This window comes from Rhamphochromis sp. 'chilingali' (genome assembly GCF_963969265.1).
Source record: "Rhamphochromis sp. 'chilingali' genome assembly, chromosome: 17".
Classification (NCBI taxonomy): domain Eukaryota; kingdom Metazoa; phylum Chordata; class Actinopteri; order Cichliformes; family Cichlidae; genus Rhamphochromis; species Rhamphochromis sp. 'chilingali'.
This window is the reverse complement of record NC_137944.1, coordinates 1,864,931-1,885,298: the sequence shown is the minus strand read 5'-3', so window position 1 is coordinate 1,885,298 and position 20,368 is coordinate 1,864,931. Positions and strand designations below refer to the sequence as shown.

The window sequence follows — 20,368 nt, the reverse complement described above, 5'->3', positions numbered from 1 at the left end:
CTCATGTATGCGCCGGTGTTCGTACGGTTAAGGGTTAATGCCACACCCAATCCCAGAAGCTGCAACGCAGTTTCAGCAGGATGCCGTCAATCATTCTCAGGATTGTAGCTCCTCCCACAGGTTCTACAGTAACAGCCACACGGCCTCCGCTCTTCAGAGCACTTTAAACTTTAATTCTTTGAAATACAAACATTCAGTGAAATTTACCAGCAAAAACGGGCACCAAGCTTTAGCTCTCGGGGCCTTGACAACTGTGCTAAGCTTCAGATGGGTTTTTATTAGTTACCCGGGCAAAAGACTTGTTTCTGAGTTAGTCTTTGATTAAGTATATTAGCATATTACTGGAGAACCGGCTACATCTCTGAAAGCCAGAGACAACCATCCATGTGTTCATTAACTTTCCCCCCACATCGTGACTGTGTGCAGGTGTAAAACCTTGGGCCATATTCAGTTTGGTGTCCTTACCACAGTGTGTAGGAATACATTTCCCAGCATGCCCCTCCACTATCAAAACCTTTCAGTAATGGTCCCTGTTTTAGGCAATGGAGTGAAAAAAATGAGTAAATATTTGTAGATCTAAAATTCAATTCACAGGTAAAATGCACACTGTTTAAAAAGGTTTACACGATCTCTATGATGTAAACATGAGCAGCTCTTGTTTTTTGTACGTTACCTCAATGTTGGGAATATTAGCATCCAGAATAATGTAGAGAAAGGATACTTTGAGTGGTCTCCTCCTACTTTCAGGACCCCGGGGGATATGTTACCTGATGTTGGCAGCTGGCAGGCTCCCTTGCACTGAAACATGTATATCTCTCACCCTGTGCAGTACTGGAGTACTTTGTGAAGCTTTTTCCAAAGTTCATGTTATTAGTTATATTATTATTATTCCACAGCCGTCCACGCTGTGCTGAGTCACCTAGAGCAGCAGCAGAGCTACGTCCGAATGCTCTTCGTGGACTTCAGCTCAGCCTTTAATACAATCACCCCGGACATCCTCATCACCAAACTGGCCACTCTTGGCCTCCCTCCTCTCACATGTGCCTGGATAAAGGACTTTCTCACAAACCGGCCCCAGACTGTAAGACTCGGCCCTCATCTCTCCTCCACTCGCACACTGAGCACCGGCTCCCCACAGGGCTGTGTGCTGAGCCCCCTCCTGTATTCTCTCTACACCCACGACTGCAGCTCAACCCACAACAACACTCACCATCAAGTTTGCTGATGACACCACAGTAGTCGGACTCATCTCAAAGGGAGATGAGGCAGAGTACAGAGAGGAAGTCCTGAAGCTGGCAGCCTGGTGTTCAGAAAACAACCTGGCACTGAACACTAAGAAAACCAAAGAGCTCATTGTCGACTTCAGGAGGCACTGACTTGGCCCCCCTTTACATCAACAGGGAGTGTGTGGAGAGGGTCCACAGCTTCCGGTTCCTTGGTGTCCTCATCTCTGCTGACATCTCCTGGACAGACAACATCTCAGTGGTCGTCAAGAAGGCCCAACAGCGGCTGCACTTCCTGAGAGTCCTCAGGAAGTAGAAGCTGAACTCCAACCTGCTGCTGACCTTCTACTGCTCGTCCATTGAGAGCCTGCTGACATACTGCATCACGGTATGGTACAGCAGCTGCACTAAGGCGGATAGAGCGAGGCTTCAGAGTGTGGTCAAGACAGCACAAAAGATCATCGGCTGCCCTCCCCCCTCCCTGATGGACATTTATTCCTCCTGCTGCCTCAGCAGAGCAGCAAACATCATCAAGGACAGCTCAGAAAACCCACAGACTCAAAAACAGTTTCTTCCCTAAAGCCATAACCACCCTGAACTCACACATGCACCGATAACACAGAAGGAAAAACTCCCTTGTAAGAGGAAGAAACCTCGGGCAGAACCAGGCTGTGGTGTGATTCATCGGGCACAAAGGGAGAGAGAAGAGATAGAGGGACATGAGACCAAACGCACAGTGGAAGAGAGCCAGCATTTAATACAGGTGTAATGTCAGGCGGGGCAGCCCTGAAGGAAGGAGATTCCCTTCTCTACCATACACTGGATGCTTGTATTCTTAAAAGAGCTCCGCTGTATGTTTAAGTCTTTTAAAGAAACGCCAGCAGTATGAACTATGAACTTTTAGCTCTAAATGTACAGTCACACCGATTAAAGTAGTTACCATCTCTGAAAAGTTTTAATGGTGAGTGGGAGCTGGGAAATGTACTGCTTGCACTTCCTGACCTTGTTTCCTGTCATTTGTGCAAAATATTTGCAAACCTTTGGACCTCAGCTAAGCAAAGCAAAAGAGTAGAGCTTAGAAGAGGAAGTAGAGACGAGAGCAGGGTGAGCATAATGCCAGGAACTTGGATTTAAGCTGTGTTTTCAATGCTTTGGCTGATAGCACAGATGGGTGAGCATTTTTAACCTGCTGCCAGATTGAAATGTGCAGTCACATTAAAATTATACAGATATATATTAGGGCTGCTCAATTAATCGAATTTTAATCACGATTACGATCTGGGCTTTCAACGATCATTAAAAATGACTGAGCCGATTATTAGCCCCTCCCTCATTTATCCGCGACACCTTAAAGGCCGGTCCGTGAAAATATTGTCGGGCATAAACCGTCCGTGGCGCAAAAAAGGTTGGAGACCGCTGATTAAGAGGACCCGAGGGAAGCTCGGAAAGCTAAGCAGAAGTTATTTGGAGAGTGACTGCCGTTGGTTGAAAAGAGAGGTAAAAAAAAAAAACTTCAGTGGTGTTGCACACTATGTTATATTATTTTTTTAAAGTCATTGTTAACCCTTTAAAGCCGGTCAGAGCAGCACGCTCCGTGTTGTGTAACTATTGTTAAATCCCTGTAGAACCTGAACCGTGTAAGCTAGCGCAATAATTTGTTTTGCATATGAAACCGGAGGAGTTGTACTTACATCTGATGCCATCAGCTTGTCCTCGGTCACAGTTTCCTTCCACATATAGCTTTGCAAAAATTGCATAAAAAGCGCTTGCAGGAACAAAAACATAATATTCCAGAAACACGCTTTGCCGTTCCTATCAGCTGTTTGTAACACTTCCCACAGTGAAATGATGCACATGCTGTTTTCTTTGCAAATTTGCATCATAGGATTGTTTTTTGTTTTTCCTGCAGTATATAAAAATTGCTGTATCTCCAAAATAAAACTATGAAGACACTCAAAATAAATTTCCTGTTGTTGTAAACTATTTTTTGCAACTTTATTGTATTTAAAGTTTTGAGGGATAAACCTCTTAAATTTCTCCAAGTAGAAATATATGTAAACAAAACAAAAGCGATTTTCAATTTTTTTTGTAGTTTATTGCACTTTTTTGCAATTTATGTAATTACTATGGACTTAATGCATACATATTATTAAAATATGGGCTATAACAGTTGTATTGATGTATAGCAACTTGAAATGCTCCCACAAATGGCACTACAGCATGTAAAAATATAATATAAGCTCTGGTGGACTTGGTTCTATAGTAGGTCTTAAAGGGTTAAATAAATATCGTCAAATAATCGTGATCTCAATTTCAGTGAAAATAATCGTGATTATCATTTTTGCCATAATCGAGCAGCCCTAATATATATAATCCTTGTCAGTTTGTAAACTCGGTGCTCAGTTGAAGGTGGAAACCCTCCAGGTGCTCTTTAAGTTTCATCCTGACATCGTCCCGTATTTCCACTAACGCACCATTTGAATTCTGCTCGCTGTGTTGATCCGGTGACGACTCAACTCTGGACATGCCTCCGCTGCTCTCTGTTAAGTATTCCACACCTTTTAGATCCAGTTCTGACAAAAGAGTGTTTTTTTCTTCGCCGGCCACGTTCTCCATCGTGACAAAACGTTGCGGCTCGTCGTCAGTCGGGACAGTCAACAAGATCACCCGCCCGTCTGCGCTGTCCTGTAACCATAGCAGCTGGTGCTGCAGGTCGCGGTGGTGATCCTGACTCGTCACGTCAGACTCTCCGTGGCGTTTGTCAGAGAGCAGCAGCTTCTGCTGAGAGCCTAGATAATGCAAACTCTGCTCGTCAGTTTTAAGAAAGCACACTCCAGCTGAGACTATATGCTGAACACCTGGATTTTGCAACAAAACTTGGGAACTTGTTACACTGGTATCACTGGTTTCTACGTCTTTCCAGGTTGTTTCTTGCTGCCTATCTATCTGAACGTGATCCACATTTTCAGCTGTGTCACAGGAGCTTGTTGCAACATTTCTCTGGGTGTTCGGTGAGTCCTCGTGCTCCAAATGCCCACCACTCTGCCCCTGCCCTTTTCCACAGTACAAACAGTTTCCCTTGTCCGTCTCAGACCAGCTACTGGACTCTGGTAGAAAATTACATCCTGTCTCCATTTGATCAGCACATTTGTCCTCAATCAACTTCATATCTTTGGATTTAGCCTCATTCTCCTCTAGGTCAGGATCTCCTTTGTGCTGTCTTTCTTCTCCCCCCTCTATGCAGCTTCCCCTGTTTTTGCAACCATTCTGTGACAGAAGCAGAATGTGCTTTAGTCGCTTATCACGGAGCCCCAGCACGGTGCTCCGCAGACGGCTTTCCCTCCGCCTGGCTGCATGCAGTTGTCGTAGGGCTTTTTCCAAGCAGTCTACAACTTGGTCATAACGTCTCCTCCACAACAGGGGACAGAGCTGAGCGTAGCTGTGCTCCTTTGACAAGTAGAAGCCTGGAGGGGGGGGCAGACGTCTCATGTAACGTGACGGGGAAACGGGTCGAGACTCTGGAGGTGGAGGACCGAGTTCTTGCTGCGACAGCTGCTCCAACCCTGATGTTTCTTGAGAAAATCCAGGCATGTCTTGAGTAGTCTCCTCAGTGGAGCTCACTGACTTTTCAACTGTGGGTTCTTCTGCAGTGTGACGCTGGTTGATCTCCTGATGTGTGCCATCCTGTGCTCCTGAGTGGGAACTCTTCCTGCAGAAGAAACTGTGACAAATTAGTTTTTCCTGGACAATCAAATAGCCACTAACACTACAGCCGTCTAGCAGATTATGGATGACTGTATTCTTTTTTATTTCTATTCAAACTGCAAATGCAGTAAAAGCATAAACTGAACACTGTGGACCTCAACATAACCGATACAGTGTGGAACCATCTTGACAGAGAATGAAACAAAAGTTATCTTTAAACACTAATGTTAATGTGTGTTTGCACATCTTTAAATGTTTGCAGCCTTTCCTGTTTTTCTAGAAACACATGAAGAAATGAGTGACGGCTCAAAACCTTCACAGCACTGCAGGCTGTGAAGGTTTAACATCTCACATCTGTCACCACTGAGTGCTTCAGATTCATTCACTATTTCACATCTATCTTTTCTTAAACATTTATTTTTTCCTATTTTCTATTCACTATATCATTTCTATTTTTATGATAAATTTTTCTCTGTTCATTTTAATCATCGTGGCAAACCTTTATGCAGCATCACAGTTGTCACAGGATGCTAACATGGTTGATTTCTTCCCTGTTTTTACCCTGACTGCTATGCTGACAGATGTCATGCTAACTGTAGGCCACACCCAGCTGCCCAGCTGGGTGTGGCCTCCTTCCACTGGGGTTCAAAACTTTAGGCACTCATTCATCAACACCTGCTCATTATGGTTTTTCAGTATGGATATATTTACCCTATTCAGGGATCACTTATAGTCATCTCAGATGATTACTTCAACCTTAATTAAAGTAAATCCCTCATCTCATCACCTCAAAGAGCTGGTCCTAGATCAGCCAGCTGGTCTCAGATCTTTTGCATGTAGAGCTGACCCCAGCACGTACTCGGTGCTCGAACCAAGAATCAGAGAGCTGCTGGAATTCTCATGTTTTCCTGATACTTGGTAACTAAAGTAACAATTTCTTAGTTTATTGTAACTTATCACGTACTAATTATTATGCTAAATTACACCAAAAATCATTGCACTTTGACTTGCAGGCATACCTGATGCTCCCGTAACAGAATCAGAAGAATACAAGCGAACGTTAGAGTTGGCCTGTTCTTTCACAGAGCATCCTCACAGAGTGGGAACTGAAGCAAAGACTATGTTTAAATAACTATAAAATAATGAATCACTTCAGGAGCTCAGAATCTGCTCACAGATGATGACAAACTATCAGCCTGTGTGAGGTTTGATTACCTGACAGGGATGTTGTCTTCTTTCTGCTGCCTTCCTGCTCTTTTGTGTTTGGCTGCTGGAGGGAAATCAAATAAAGTAGGAACTGCATCTTCCTTTAGTCGTCTGATTCCACTGTGTGAAAGGGTCAAAAACAATACTTAGGCTGCTATCGCAACACTGCCATAACTGAAAACTACACCAGCAGTTAATAACAGAAAATTCTGGTTTTAGCTGAAGTGGTATCTGTAACCTGTGAAAGTCCAGCTGGTCGATACACACCTGCTTCCACTCAGCTCAAAACTCTCGGGTGGGAAGTGCTTTGAACAAAAATAGACAAAGTCCGTCTGAGGATCCCAGGAGTCTGCGCGGTGACAGTTACTGATCCAAAGGTTTCTCCGAGCCGCTCCTTTGGGTAACCTAGTCAGCCACAACATCAGTCTGTGTTACATTAAGCTTCCATTTCAGGTCAAGTTCAATAAAGATATATTATAATATTTCAAAGAACATAACGTCACAACATCATCAGTACATCTCCATTTGAATGTGAATAACACAAATTCACTGCGACCACGTGCCATGAACTTCCTGTTGAAAGCGTTGCTTTGACGATGGCGACCAGGTGTGTGACCACTCGCAGAGAGATACTGGTGCATCAAAACTCAACAGCAACGTGATGGAGCCTGTCTGCTGAAGGTCTGAATGGGGTCAAAGTGGCAGTCACAGCAGGTACAACAAGTACTGAAATACTGTGTGATTTTAAAAGTGTGTATATAATGTTTATTCTGTGTATTTATTATCTCACTCTTACTGCCTGTTGATGCCCTGTCCTTCTCTTCAAAGTCATGCTGCTCTGTTGGACGGTAACTGCCCCTTGGGGACTGTCCATGCTATTCGCACCTCTCTTTCTTCTTCATGCGTTACTTTTTCCTGAGTCATTTCTCATTATTACACATGACCTAATTTATGGACATCTATGGTTTGATTTCTTTGCATGTGTGGATTGGATGGGTTGTTACCAACATCTGGTGTGAATTTCACGTCAATAGCACCTTTACAAATAAATTTGGTTATGTTTTCCACACTTATTGTACCTGCTGTACATGCAATCTGTTTGTGATAACATGGGAATTAACTTTGTTGCTGCCTGTTGTGTTTGTTTTGTCTGTATACACACAGGTTCACATTAACTACTTAGATTTATATTTCAGTCAGAACCTCATAGATTAGACACATTCAGACAGGTTCCCTCCCACCAGGCAACCCGCGTACTCGCCTCGCGATTCAGCGTTTGAGGGTGTTGTACATGTGGCTCAACTACTTGCAACCTCTTTCCAAATGTGAAAAATTAAATCAACCGTTGATTTTTCTAGTTATAAGGAGGTTGGGTATTATTATGATTAACTTCTCTAACTTTCCACATATTGCTCAAATAAATTATTCTAATCGTGTTATAAAACCCACAAAGTACTACAGCTAAACTCATGTCTTCTGGCTCCAGTTTTACAGAGCTTAATATTAACTGTATTTTGACCTGAACGTCAGCCTTGTGTATTACTGAGTGAATATGAGAACAGGAGAAATATAGATGTGCAGATGATTTGTGAGCTTTTGAGTTCCTCTGTTTCATTCATGTGTCTAAATGTGTGAGAGAATGTGAATAAAAACAATAGCTGGTTACTACACTCTGACCCAAACATAATGTGTAAAGTGCTCACTTGTGAAAGGTGACGCCAGCATTTCGAGTCTCATGGTTGTCCCTGGATTTGCAACCCCCTGCTGAACAATGTCTTGGCATCTGAAAGTAAAACAAAGAGTAGAAAAAGTAGAAAAATGGAGAGTTTATCATGGAAGGGGGTGTGGTTTAGCAGAAAACACATTTTACTGCTTCGAGATGGAGATTTTATTTTGCTTTTTTAGTCTTATTGACCGTCAGTGTCAATTCCTTTCTCTGCCTACCAGCTTTAAAATGGTAGAAAACATTTACTCTGTATCGTATCAACTGACAGCAAGTGAAAAAAAGAAAAAAGAAATTAAAGACGGATGTTTGAATTTTTGTGTTTTTATTTTTTCCTCCCCAGCTCCTTAGTGTCCAACAACATTAAGCATTCGTCTGACTAAAGTCCTGTTTTCCATTGAAAAGCTGCTTCAGGCTAACAAATAGATTAATACTCATTCTCCTGAATCGAAAGCTTGCAGTTTTTCATTTAAACGTTTCTCTAAATTTGAGTCAAATTTTTAAAAAGGGGGGGGGGGGGGGGGGGGGCATCATCATATGGACACGCTACACCTAACACAGGCGGGGGGGTCATGCCTGTGTTGGCGTGTTGCCAACATTAGCATTAAGAATACGATCGATATCGAAAAGGATAGAAATGTTTTTGTTTCCATCCACCCCACAGTTGTTCCAAACTTCATGCACCGCCCCCTCCTCATTCGTCCAATCACGGAGTTGCTGATCGCGGTGTGTAGTATCGATACGTTTGCCGCTTATCTGTGACCATCTCGGATGTCTGAATCATACCTGATTAACCCAAGTCCCCATGTAGCTTCAAACAATCGAGTAAACGGGACTAGCTGGTCCTCGATCACCTGACGGTGCAGGTTCAGGTACACATGACCGAGCCGCCTGGAGGCGCGTCACACAGTACGTTACACTGGACATTTAACTTAACAGGGTTTTCTGCTGTTTCTGTAACGAGCAGGCGAAGGGCCTAAAACGCGAAGCCGCCATTACGGAAGGTCTTACTTTCGGTTGTAACGCATTTCAGTTCATGGAAGTGTATATTATGTAAATAATAACATTAATAATAACAAAAATATCAACCCCGGCTGTTGACCTCAGAATGATGGCTGAATTTTTTTCTTCTTTCTTCATCTTCCGCTTCCTTCTTCTTCCTCCTGCCCTGCTCTGCCACTTTTACCGCCGTATACCTGATAGTGGTCGCATTACTGCCACCTACTGGACTGGAGTGTAAGCAGGAACGCGTCCTTTCTGTGGTTCTGCCCCCCCAGAGTAAAATTTGAACTGCTGTCCTCATATAAAGCCACCTCTCTCTCTCATACTTATCAGAGATGAGGGAGACATAAACTCTGATACATAAATTCTTCATATAGTCACTCTGAATTATAATTTCCTCAATTTTTACACTGGGTGCTTTCCTATTACTCTTAGTGTTCATTTTAAATTTAAACAATATATTTATATTGTGTTGCAAATAATGAAATATCTTGTCATTCTTTATAATATAAAGAGCCATGAGGCGACTGCTATCATGATTTGGCGCTATATGAATAGAAAAGAATAGAACAGAATAATTATTACTACTATAAGTGCTACTGTAACGTCAGCTGTGATACGTATTTCAGTGAAGGTGGATGGTTGACAGCCTGCCAGCTGCCTCGCTGTCCACAGAGTCATCGCGTCACAGATTATTTCCTAACAAAAATAACTTCAGTTTCAAACAAACAAACAAAAAACAAGTTGTCTGAGTGCCAAAGGTTCAGCAGACCTGCACTGTGCTACTATGGTCAGTGGTCATAGTAACATAGTAAAATAAGTCCACTGAAGGAATAGGGAAAAGCATACTAACAGTGCAGTCAATACTTGGATAAATAACTGTTGTTATTTATTTTTTTCCATTATTACATGTTGCGCCATATGTTAATATGGGATGTGCTCACATACATATATGTCCATGTTTGAAGTGTGAAACCTACCAGCCAGCACACGGTACCATCACTGCATACCCGATGGACTAAAATACACCTTGTGTAAATGCATACACTGCCGAGCACCATATGGACACGCTGCACCTAACTCAGGCGTGGGTAGCGATGTGAATATGTTGGAGATGTAAATGCAGTGCGTTTTATAACTGTCCTACAGGAAACACCTACATCCTTGTCTGGGCATTTAATTGTGCGAACAAAAAAATCCTTTTTTGTTAAAAAACAAACAAAAAACTCCCAAACATGTCATGATGCGTGTACAACACCAGTAATCCATCTTTGTTACCCTCAGTATCAGAGACTGTGGGATCATCTGTAAGGGCCACAGGTGAGTGGATCACACAGTCACTGGTCGTTGTTCAAACAAGCAGGTTCATGTGTGAACCTGCTTGTTTGACTCCCATAATGTTTTTATTTACAGGCCAAACACATTTATAAATTTAATAGTTAATAGTTTTACATATTTTCATCGTCTTGGTAGCTATTGTAAAATTTCAAGTTTTTAAAATGGTTTCATTTTGCTGCTCAGCAAACAGCAAATGTAGTCTATACTAAAATTTCACAGACGGACGAATACTGTGTACGTGTGTGTGTGGATGCGTATGTGTGTGAGTGTGAGGGGGCGGTGATGATTCAGAAGTCAGATTTCTCACAGGAACAGTCACTTCACTAAAAGCAGAAACACACTGCAGTTGGCTAGTGAGGACAGACTATTCCTTTTTCTCTTTGATGGAGAATTGAATGATTTACAGAAAACTATACAAACTTTCAAACTGAATATTTTATTTCGACTTGCTCACTGCTTTTTCAGTCGGTCTTGAGAAAGTGCGTTATGTCCAGAATTACCAATCTGTCAAAACTGCGTCAGGAGAGGATGCGGGAGATCAACCTGCGGGTAAGTTGGCATGTTCTCGAGTTCTGCATTAATAATAAAGACTACAGCATCGGTGGCAAGTGTTGGACATATTTTGACGACAGGCAAGAAAGCACATTTACAAAATCTTGTGATTGTTAGAATGTGTGTTCATTAATACAGTATTGTAGGTCATAGACCGTAGCAGTTCATGGTTTTGTCTCCACCCCCACTCACTTCCTCACTCCTTCACCGCTTTTGCACTCTGAACCATAAATTTGGTCATTTCCGTGTTGTGACAGAGAGCCAGCTCTTGAAAGACATGAGCACAGGGCTGGCAGATCACTGGGCCTTATGTAGCTGCATGGGCTGCAGCTAAGTCTACATGCAGCATGTAGGTGGTTGTGAGTATGTTTGCTTGTACACTGTGTGCGAGCTCCTAGGACTATATTCGACTATAGCAACTGTTGCCATAGAAATGGCTGTGACTGTGTGCTGTTACCAGTTTCTGTTGAGCTTTCTTGGCGCAACAAAGACATTTTCTTTGTTGGGCACAATGTCTTGTCTCCAACCTCCATGCTTGCGATGAGGCAGACTGGGGTGGTGGTTCCCATTTTCGAGATGAGGAGCTGAAGGAATTGTTCCAATTACAGGTTGTTTCACACTGCTCAGTCTTTCTGTGATGTTTCTTCGAAACTATGATTCATTAAGTGTGCTGTGTATTTTCAGCATTCCCAAAAAGTGCTATAGGGAAGTCTAATATGATTTTACTGGACCTCTGAAATCGTCATCAGGGTCAAGAAGGTCAAACTTTCAATCGATCAGACTTTCATAAAAAGTGTTTTATCTTTAAAACTGTGCTTAAAATCCCCCTGCCTTGGTTTTTATTGCCAACATTAACATTAGCATGACCTTAAAATGGCCTCTAATGATTGAAAGCTTTCCAGTGCAGCTGAATTAAAGCAATTCAGTTCAGTTTTATTTATACAGTGTCAAATCACAACAACTGCCTCAAAGTGCATTATATTGTAAGGTAAAGACTAGAGGTGGGAATCACCATATATCCCACGATACGATATTATCACGATACTTAACGCACGATACGACATTATTGCAATTTTTAAAAAATATTTTGCGATATTCAGATTCTGTACATAAAGGTAAACTTTATCAATATTCATTTTATCTAATATCAAAGTCTCACACTCAGTCTTTCTCTCATTTCAGTCAGTTTTATTGTTGACAAACTGAACGGTTTGTATTACAGTCTAGTCCAACTTAACTGAAACCATCTGGTACAATTACAGCTATTCTGAACTATGCAATATGATAACTATGCAGCCCATTCAGCAACTGAAGAATTTGAAAGTAAATTAAAACAAAATATAATTTTACATTAAATAAAAAAGTTTTAAACTTAATTAAAATAAAACATAAATTAAAATAAGTAAACTGTCATGTTTATTGCTGCCAAAAAACAAGTTAAACACATTTGGACAGTGAAGGAATGTCAGGATTCTTGCTCAGAAAAAGGATCAACATGCTCTGAAGTCAGAGCACAAAAACCTTTTTTGTAACAAAATATCGATTTCTGCTGTCCCTGTATCGATACATTATTAGCAAACAAAATATCACGATACTACACAGTATCGATTTTTTCCCCCACCCCTAGTAAAGCCTCTACAGTAATGCAAAGAATACAGAGAAAACCCCAATAGTTATATGACCCCCCCGTGTGCTTTGGTGACAGGATCCAGGGTCACCTGGTCCAGCCCTAACTATATGCTTTAGATAGTGTCTGTCTCCTGAATCCAAACTGGAAGCTGGTTCCACAGAAGAGGGGTCTGAAAACTGAAGGCTCTGCCTCCAACTCTACTTTTACCTTAGAAACCCCAAGTAAGCGCAGTCTCACACTGAAATAAAGAACGTGTTAAATCAATAGTGGACATTGGTTGCACACATTTGCTTTGGCATAAACTTAAACAACTTAGTTAAATCAACACAACTTATTCACATTCAATAAACCTGTGCATTTTGTGTTGATGAAACGTGATTGAAACATGTTTAAATGAAGTAAGTTGAGCTCTTGGAATATTTTAATCCTTCACAATTTTGTCACTTTATTCCAACAGTATTCAATAACTTTTACCTCAATACTACTTGGTCACTTGAATACTACATGTTGTCTTCATATTACATAATGTTCAACAAAGTCTAGAGTCTGGCTAACATAAATGGTTTTGTCTCCACTTTACAACAACTTCCACTGCCATCCTACTAGCTTTATCCGGGTTGCAGGGGGGCTGGGGCATAACCCAGAAGTGATAGGGTAAGAGGCAGGGTCCACCCTGGACAGGTCACCAGTCTATCACATAGAGACAAACAACAGGTTTAGAATCCCCAATTAACCTAACTCGAATAACTACATGACTTTTAACTGTGGGAGGAAACCAGATTACCCAGTGAGAACCAACTGCAAACTAACCAGATTGTTTAACCAACATTAAACAATGTTTGAACAATAACTGCTTCCAGCTAAACCCAGCCAAAGCAGAAACTTTGATTACTGCACCAGGCAGTGCAATACCTGATATTAAACAGCATCTGGGTGATTTAGGTTCCTCACAGAAGCATAAGCTTAGAAACCTGGGTGTTGGTTTTGATGAAGCTTTTTCTTTGGAGGGACATTTAAATCAGATAGTAAGAACCTGCTTTTTTCACTTGAGGAACATTTCAAAACTTAGATCCATCGTGTCAACAAGTGAACTCGAGATGATGATACATGCTTCTGTCTCTACAAGACTGGACTACTGTAACAGCCTGTTTACTTGTCTAAACATGAAAGGGCTAGCTCGTCTACAGGTTGTTCAACTATGCAGTGAGGCTGCTGACCGGCTTGAACAAGGGAGCTTGTATGACCCCTGTGTTAAAGTCGCTGCAGTGGCTACCAATCAGATTTAGGTCCCATTTTAAAACTTTTACACCATTACAGGGACCACCACCCCCCCCCCCCCCCCCCCCCCCCCCCCCCATTGCTGATGTGATTCGTACACATACCTCTTCTCGTAACCTGAGGTCATCAAACCAAAACCTTTTAGTGGTCCCCCACACTCGCTGTAAAACTCGAGGGGACCGATCTTTCCAGGCTGTTGCATCCAGACTGTGGAATGCACTTCCTTTATTTCTACGGGCTTTGGACTCAGTGGAGACCTTCAAAAAGCAGCTAAAGACATTTTTAGTTCAAAAAGCTTTTAATGCTTTTAAAACAACTAGCTTTTAACGCACTTTGTGACACGTCTGTGAAAGGTGCTGTATAAATAAACTTTACTTACTTATTACAAGGCTTGATGCAGAATTTTCTTTATGTTTTTGTCTTTGACAGGTTAAACCACAATAAATAGCGATAGCATACACATGGTGTGGGCAGTTGTCTGCTTCTTATAACCCGTGATCTTGTGAATTTCATGAGTCCAGCAACTAACCACTCTTACTAGATTGTATCATGTCATCTCAACAAGAACAAAATAAGTTGAATTTCATACAGATCCTACATGATTTAATCATGTTTACCATAGAAACATGAAATTATTTTCTTCAAATTACAAGTTATACTTTTGTAAATGTAACAACCACCCAATTTTCTTTTTTTGAGTGCAGAGTGAAGTGCTCTAATGGGATAACATAGTACTATAAGGTCATTAAGATAAGACGGGGCAAAATGAAGCAAGACCTTGTACGTGATAAGAATGATTTTGAATTTGATTTTGGATTTAACAGGGAGCCAATGAAGCAAAGCCAATATGGGAGAAATATTCTCTCTTTCTAGTGCCTGTCAGGACTATAAAGGAGGAGGACTCTTCACTGACATGAACAAATTGTAAATACAAATACAACTACTCTTTCAAGGATGTTTGATATAAAGGAAGGTTGGAGATTGGCCTATAATTAGCTAAGACTGCTGGGTCTAGAGATGCTTTTTGAGTAAAGGTTTAACTACAGCCAGCTTGAAGGCCTGTGGTACATAGCCGATTATTAGAGATAGGTTGATCATATTTAAGATCAAAGCATTAATTAATGGCAGGACTTCTTTGAGCAGTTTTGTAGGAATGGGGTCTAAAAGACACGTTGATGGTTTGGAGGAAGTAATTATTGAAGTTAACTCAGAAAGATCAATTAGAGAAAAAGAGTCTAACTTAACATCAATGGTACTAAGAGTAGCTGCAGATAATATTTAAGAGTTACATAGAATAGAAGAATAATCCTTTAATTTTCCCACAAGTGAATAATTTGGGTGTGACAGCAGCAAGAGAGACACATATACAAACAAACAGTACACAAGACACAGAACAGAGACATACACAATTTTTACATAATTACAACAAGGACAATAGTTACCGAAAGCAGAGTACTGTACAGTTATTGAAATTAAATAAAATGAAATACAGATAAGAGGCAAACTCAGGTTGTAGTGCGAATCTGTTGATAAAATAGTGTCAAATTACAGCGCAGATGTAAACATCTGTGTTTGTTGGGAGCAGGTCTGATTGTACAGTCTGACAGCTGCAGGAAGGAAGGACCTGCAGAAACGCTCCTTCATGCATCGAGGATGCAGCAGTCTGTCACTGAAGCAGCTCTGCAGCAACATACATGCATGGGCTGGGAGACTCTGTCCATCAGAGATGTTATTTTGGCCACAGTCCTTCTGTCTCCCACCACCTGCACTGGGTCCAGGGTGCATCCCAGAACAGAGCTGGCCTTCCTGATGAGTTTATCCAACCTCTTCCTCTCAGCTGCTGATAAACTGCTGCTCCAACATACCACACTGTAAAAAATGACAGACGCCACCACAGAGTCATAGAAGGTCTTTAAAAGCGCTCCCTGGACTCCAAATGACCTCAGCCGCCTCAGCAGGTAGAGTCTGCTCTGACCCTTCCTGTAAAGAGCATCAGTGTTGTGGCTCCAGTCCAGTTTATTATTCAGGTGAACACCCAGGTACCTATACGAGTCCACTATCTCAATGTCCACTCCCTGGATGTTCACCGGTGTCAGTGTGGTGGGTCTGCATCTCCAGAAGTCCACCACTAACTCCTTGGTTTTCCCGGCGTTGATCAGCAGGTGGTTCTGCTGACACCAGTCCACAAAGTCCAGAGTCCACTGTCTGTACTCTGAGTCGTCCTCACCTGTGATGAGGCCGACTATGGCAGAGTCGTCAGAGAACTTCTGTAGGTGGCAGCGTGGGCAGTTGATGGAGAAGTCTGCAGTGTAGAGGTTGTTCCCTCACATACTGTGGGCAGCCTGTGAGGTAGTCCAGTATCCACTGTGACATGTGGTGGTCCACTCCTGATAGCTTCCAGCTTGTCCCTCAGAAGTCGTGGCTGGATGGTGTTGAAAGCACTGGAGAAATCAAAGAACATGATCCTCACAGTGCTTCCAGGCTTCTCCAGTTGAGTCAGAGCTCGGTGCAGGAGGTAGATGATGGCGTCCTCCACCCCGATGCCAGGCTGGTAAGCAAACTGCAGCAGATCCAATGAAGACCTCACCAGGGGGCGCAGATGGTTCAGAACCAACCTCTCGAGGGTCTTCATCAGATGTGATGTCAGGGCTACCGGCCTGTAGCGGCTGAGGTCCTTGGGATGGGAGGTCTTTGGTACCGGTACCACACAGGAGGTCTTCCACAGCCGTGGAACTTTCCCCAGTGACAGGCTCAGGTTGAACTGATAACCTGGGATGCCACACAGTTCATCTGCGCAGCATCTCAGGAACCTGGAGCTGACGCCATCTGGACCTGCAGCCTTCTGCACCTTGATCATGCGAAGCTCGTTCCTCGCTTGAAGTGCAGAGATAGAAAGAGAGGATTTCGTGGGGGGGGTATGTTGGAGTCCACAGAAGCCGGGGTGTGTGTGATGACTGGGAGCTGAGAGGTGTGAAGTCCTGAGATGAAGGACAGGCAGGCCCTAAAGATGAGGGAGATTGCAGCAGGGGGGACGATGCTGGGGGAGGGGTGGGTGGTTGATCAAACCTATTCAAATATTTATTTAGGTCATTCACCCACCCCAAGTCTCCTGCAGCCTGGGGGGTTGGTTTTTGTCCTGAGATTGTCTCCAGGCTGTTCCAAACCCCTCTGATGTTGTCCTGTTGCAGCTGCTCTTCCACCTTCCTCCTGTAGTTTTCCTTCCCTTGCCTTATCTTCCATTTCAGCTTCTTCTGGACAGCTCTCAGCTCCTGTTTGTCTCCAGATCTAAAGACTCTCTTCTTCTCCCTGAGGAGAGGCTTTATTTCAGGATTTATCCATGGCTTGTTAGAAAAACACCGTACCTTCATGATGGGTACGGTGTTGTCCACACAGAAGTTCATGTAATCTGTAATGCAGTCTGTGATGCTGTTGAGGTCATCCTCCAGGGGGCTGCAGAGGTTGTCCCACACAGTAGAACGGAAACAGTCCCTCAGGGCCTCTTCAGTCTCTGCCGACCATTTTTTAACTGTGCGTTTCACAACTGGTTCTCTGTAGTAGAGGTTTATACACAGGGCTGCACATAAGTGGTCCGCAGGTGCGCATTCGCTGTCAAAATAAAAGATGCGACGCAAAGAAGTTGCAACGCGCGTTTGCGTATATAAGATTTTCTGGAGGAGGACAGACATTTGTTTAGAACTCTTAAAGATGTCAAGAAGCTCCTTTAAGCAGTTACTTTGGTGTTCCTCCACCTCCAAAGAATAGCAGAAGGAGTCCGAACTACAAAAGAAGCGCGTATTCTCGGAAAAGTGGTTGCAGGAGGTGAGCTGGCTTCAAACAAATGATGATCGCACAGAGATGTGGTGCAGAATGTGCCGTGAAAATCCCACTCTAGTGGACAAAAACACTGCCTTTTATATGGACGCAAACACAGGTTGCAACTTCTTATCTGGTGCTCGTCTTTTATTTTGACAGCGAATGTGCACCTGCGGACCACTTATGTGTACCACTGATTATACACAGGCTGGAGATGAACCAGGGGAGGGAGAGGTGATGAGCTGTATGCCTGGTGCTGTGTTTGGAGTCTGCTGGTTACAGTGTGCAGGACCTCACAGGCTGCTGCAGCGTTAGCAGAGGGCGGGGCATGCACAGCTATCATAATGACGTGTGGAAACTCTCGCTGTAGATAGTACGGTTTCATGCTAACCGTCCTGGCTTCATAACTATGTGCTACAAGCACACTCTGATGGGCAAAGTTAAGTGGCAAACCGTCATGCCTACTTAAATTTGTGCTGGAATTACTCTGTGACAGCAGAAATGTGCATAAACTAGTTATGGTAGGACATTTTGCCAAAGTAGGATGGTTTGTCAGAACACTGGAAGTATATCACATACATGGTGATGGTTGTGATCATTACTAGTTAACGTTAAAGGGATGGTTGGCTCAACAGAACTCTGACTGTTTGTCAGCCTGGCTACAGAGCTGCAGAGAAATCTCGGGCTGTTCTTATTTACATCAATCAGTGATGAATAGTCAGATGTTCTGGCTTTATGGAAGATATTACAACATTGCATTTGTTTATGGCCAAGTTAACTGAACATGTAGTTTAGTAATAATTCTGCTTAAATTGCTCCTCTTTCATCCCAATCTGTCTTTAGACTCATGCTATGATGTAAATAAGCAGAACTAATTTCACAGATGTTAAGCAGCAGATTCAGTGCATAAGCTCTACTGTCTCTCAGTAAATGTATGTGAATAAGTATTTCATACTACACGTTTTTTACATTCTGTTTCATTTTCAGAATAAAGAGCGAGAGCGCATGAGGGAGCGAGAGAAAGCTGCAAGGGAGAGTGTGGTGCTCAAGCCCAATGGTCACCTTTTTACATCTCTGACAGTGTCAGGAACCACACTCTGCTCAGCATGCAACAAGAGCATCACTGCAAAGGAGGCTCTCTGCTGCCCTAGTAAGTAACACTCTAGTTATTCCACCACTGTCTCATCATTATGCTTTATATAGTGTAGTATGACGATGTGTAGTATGACGATAGTATGACGATAAAGCCAGAGACACAAACCTCAGAACAAAGTTCTCTCTATGTCTAAAAACACAGGATGTGCACTGAGTTATGCGTCACCTCTCTCTTGGTTTTTTAGTATTTGGTCCCTTTTTATTAACTGAATTAGACTTTAAAAGGAGGGAGACAGGAGAGGTATTTTAAGGCCATTACATTAATATTTAATTCTTAAATTAAACTAAAAAAAAAAACTATTTATGGTCAAAGATGAAGAGACCTGGTTCCACTCTTATTTTCAGTCAGTCTTCACTTTAGTCACAGGAAACAGAGAAGCAACAGAGAAAACCCGACAATCACATGTCCTTTTATGAGCAAGCACTTTGAAAACAGCGGGGAGGAAAACTCCCTTTAAAACAGGAAGAAACGCCCAGCACACCCAAGCTCGGGGGGGGGGGCAGCCGACCGCATCCTGACTACATCAGCAGTCACAGTAATGCTGATGGGAGAATCTTTATTATGATTTGATGACTGAAGAAATAAAGAGCAGTCAGTGAACAGCTTCAATCACCAAATTAAATAACCTGTCAAAATACAACAATAGGAGTTTTTGCTATTTGTTTTTATCACAGTGTGACGATGACAGCTCAGTCCACTCTCAAGTATCAGTGTTTGGATCAGAGCTACTGGCTGGCTGCAGGCTGTGTGCCCTCATGCACAGTATATGCCATAATAAACTATCGCTCACAGCTTATCATGTGTGAAAAATACTGTTGTTAAGTGAAGTATGTTTTAATCTAAACTGTGAGCCAAACAAGTTGTCATCAGTGCATACGACTTTCTGTCAGCTGTTTCTTACTTTCATTCCCGTCCATACCCGTACATTTACACAGCGTCACTGTTTTGCCCACTGAGGACTGATGTGTTTTACATCACAATTGTTAGTTTAACCAGTGGGTTCCTTTGCCCTCTTGCTGTTTTAAAAATGTAGGTAAAATAAGCACTGAATAGGTTCTGGATAAATGAAGAAGAGGAGCCTCCCAGGTGGTTACGTTTGAAAACTGCTGGCTTGCAGGTTTTTGGCAGTGAAAATCGTGACTAAAGAGATTATTTTGGTTGTTGATGTGATTATAGTGAAAGATCTGTGTCTATGAATGTGTTGATTTAACTGCATGTTTTATGTTCCTCACTGTTTACTTTGCCTCTTGTGTCTTCATTTACTCCAGCATGCAGTGCCACTATCCACAACCGATGTCGAGATACTTTGCCAAACTGTGCCAAAATGAAACAGAGGGTAAGACACAGACATCACTACTAATCACAGTTTCTGCAAAGAGTCTCTGTGTATCAGTTTGAACACGTGGTCTTCATCCGTCTGGTCTGGGTGAGGCTGAGCTTGTTCAGATGCATGGTCATCTCATTTTCTTCTTGTTTCCTAAGCACTGGCAGTGTCCAGAGTGTCCTGTTGTATCCATCACTGAGTGGCTGTGTGTGTGAATGGGTCAGTGTGGCTGAGAGCTCTTGTGCAAAAGAGCTTCAAGCATTGACTAAGATTAGCTAAATGCTGTTTAATTGACTGATCTCACAGACATGTCACAGATTTAGAGCTACAGTTACCAAGTAAAACAGTGATGTTATAGTCAAACCAACAGACGCTGCACTAGTGAATCCAAGCAATGGAAGAGTTTTGTACTCCTTTT

General features: G+C 42.5%; 2 protein-coding genes across 7 annotated transcripts in view; one reads left to right on the top strand and one right to left on the bottom strand.

Moving 5' to 3' along the window:
* Positions 1–2,722: 2,722 nt before the first annotated feature.
* On the bottom strand, positions 2,723–9,050 carry thap7 (THAP domain containing 7). Of its 3 annotated transcripts, none has more exons than XM_080864043.1 (5): positions 8,960–9,050; positions 7,838–7,917; positions 6,402–6,539; positions 6,144–6,254; positions 2,723–4,932 (listed from the first exon to the last, which is right to left on the bottom strand). In XM_080864043.1, exons 2-5 carry the CDS (start codon positions 7,915–7,917, stop codon positions 3,603–3,605), a joined length of 1,659 nt encoding a protein of 552 aa, XP_080720169.1. In that variant the 5' UTR covers positions 8,960–9,050; the 3' UTR covers positions 2,723–3,602. The 3 variants fall into 3 exon arrangements, with proteins under 3 accessions (XP_080720169.1, XP_080720167.1, XP_080720168.1); XM_080864041.1 differs by having other exon boundaries at positions 8,947–9,031; XM_080864042.1 differs by having other exon boundaries at positions 8,644–9,006.
* Positions 9,051–10,535: 1,485 nt separating this feature from the next.
* Positions 10,536–20,368, top strand: part of arhgef2a (Rho guanine nucleotide exchange factor (GEF) 2a) — a 36,176-nt gene continuing 26,343 nt past the window's right edge. For all 4 annotated transcript variants that reach the window (XM_080863951.1, XM_080863953.1, XM_080863950.1 and 1 more), the window contains exons 1-3: positions 10,536–10,746; positions 18,458–18,620; positions 19,895–19,962. In XM_080863951.1, coding sequence (XP_080720077.1) covers positions 10,684–10,746; positions 18,458–18,620; positions 19,895–19,962 — 294 coding nt within the window. In that variant the 5' untranslated portion in view covers positions 10,536–10,683. The remainder of the gene's footprint in view (positions 10,747–18,457; positions 18,621–19,894; positions 19,963–20,368) is intronic.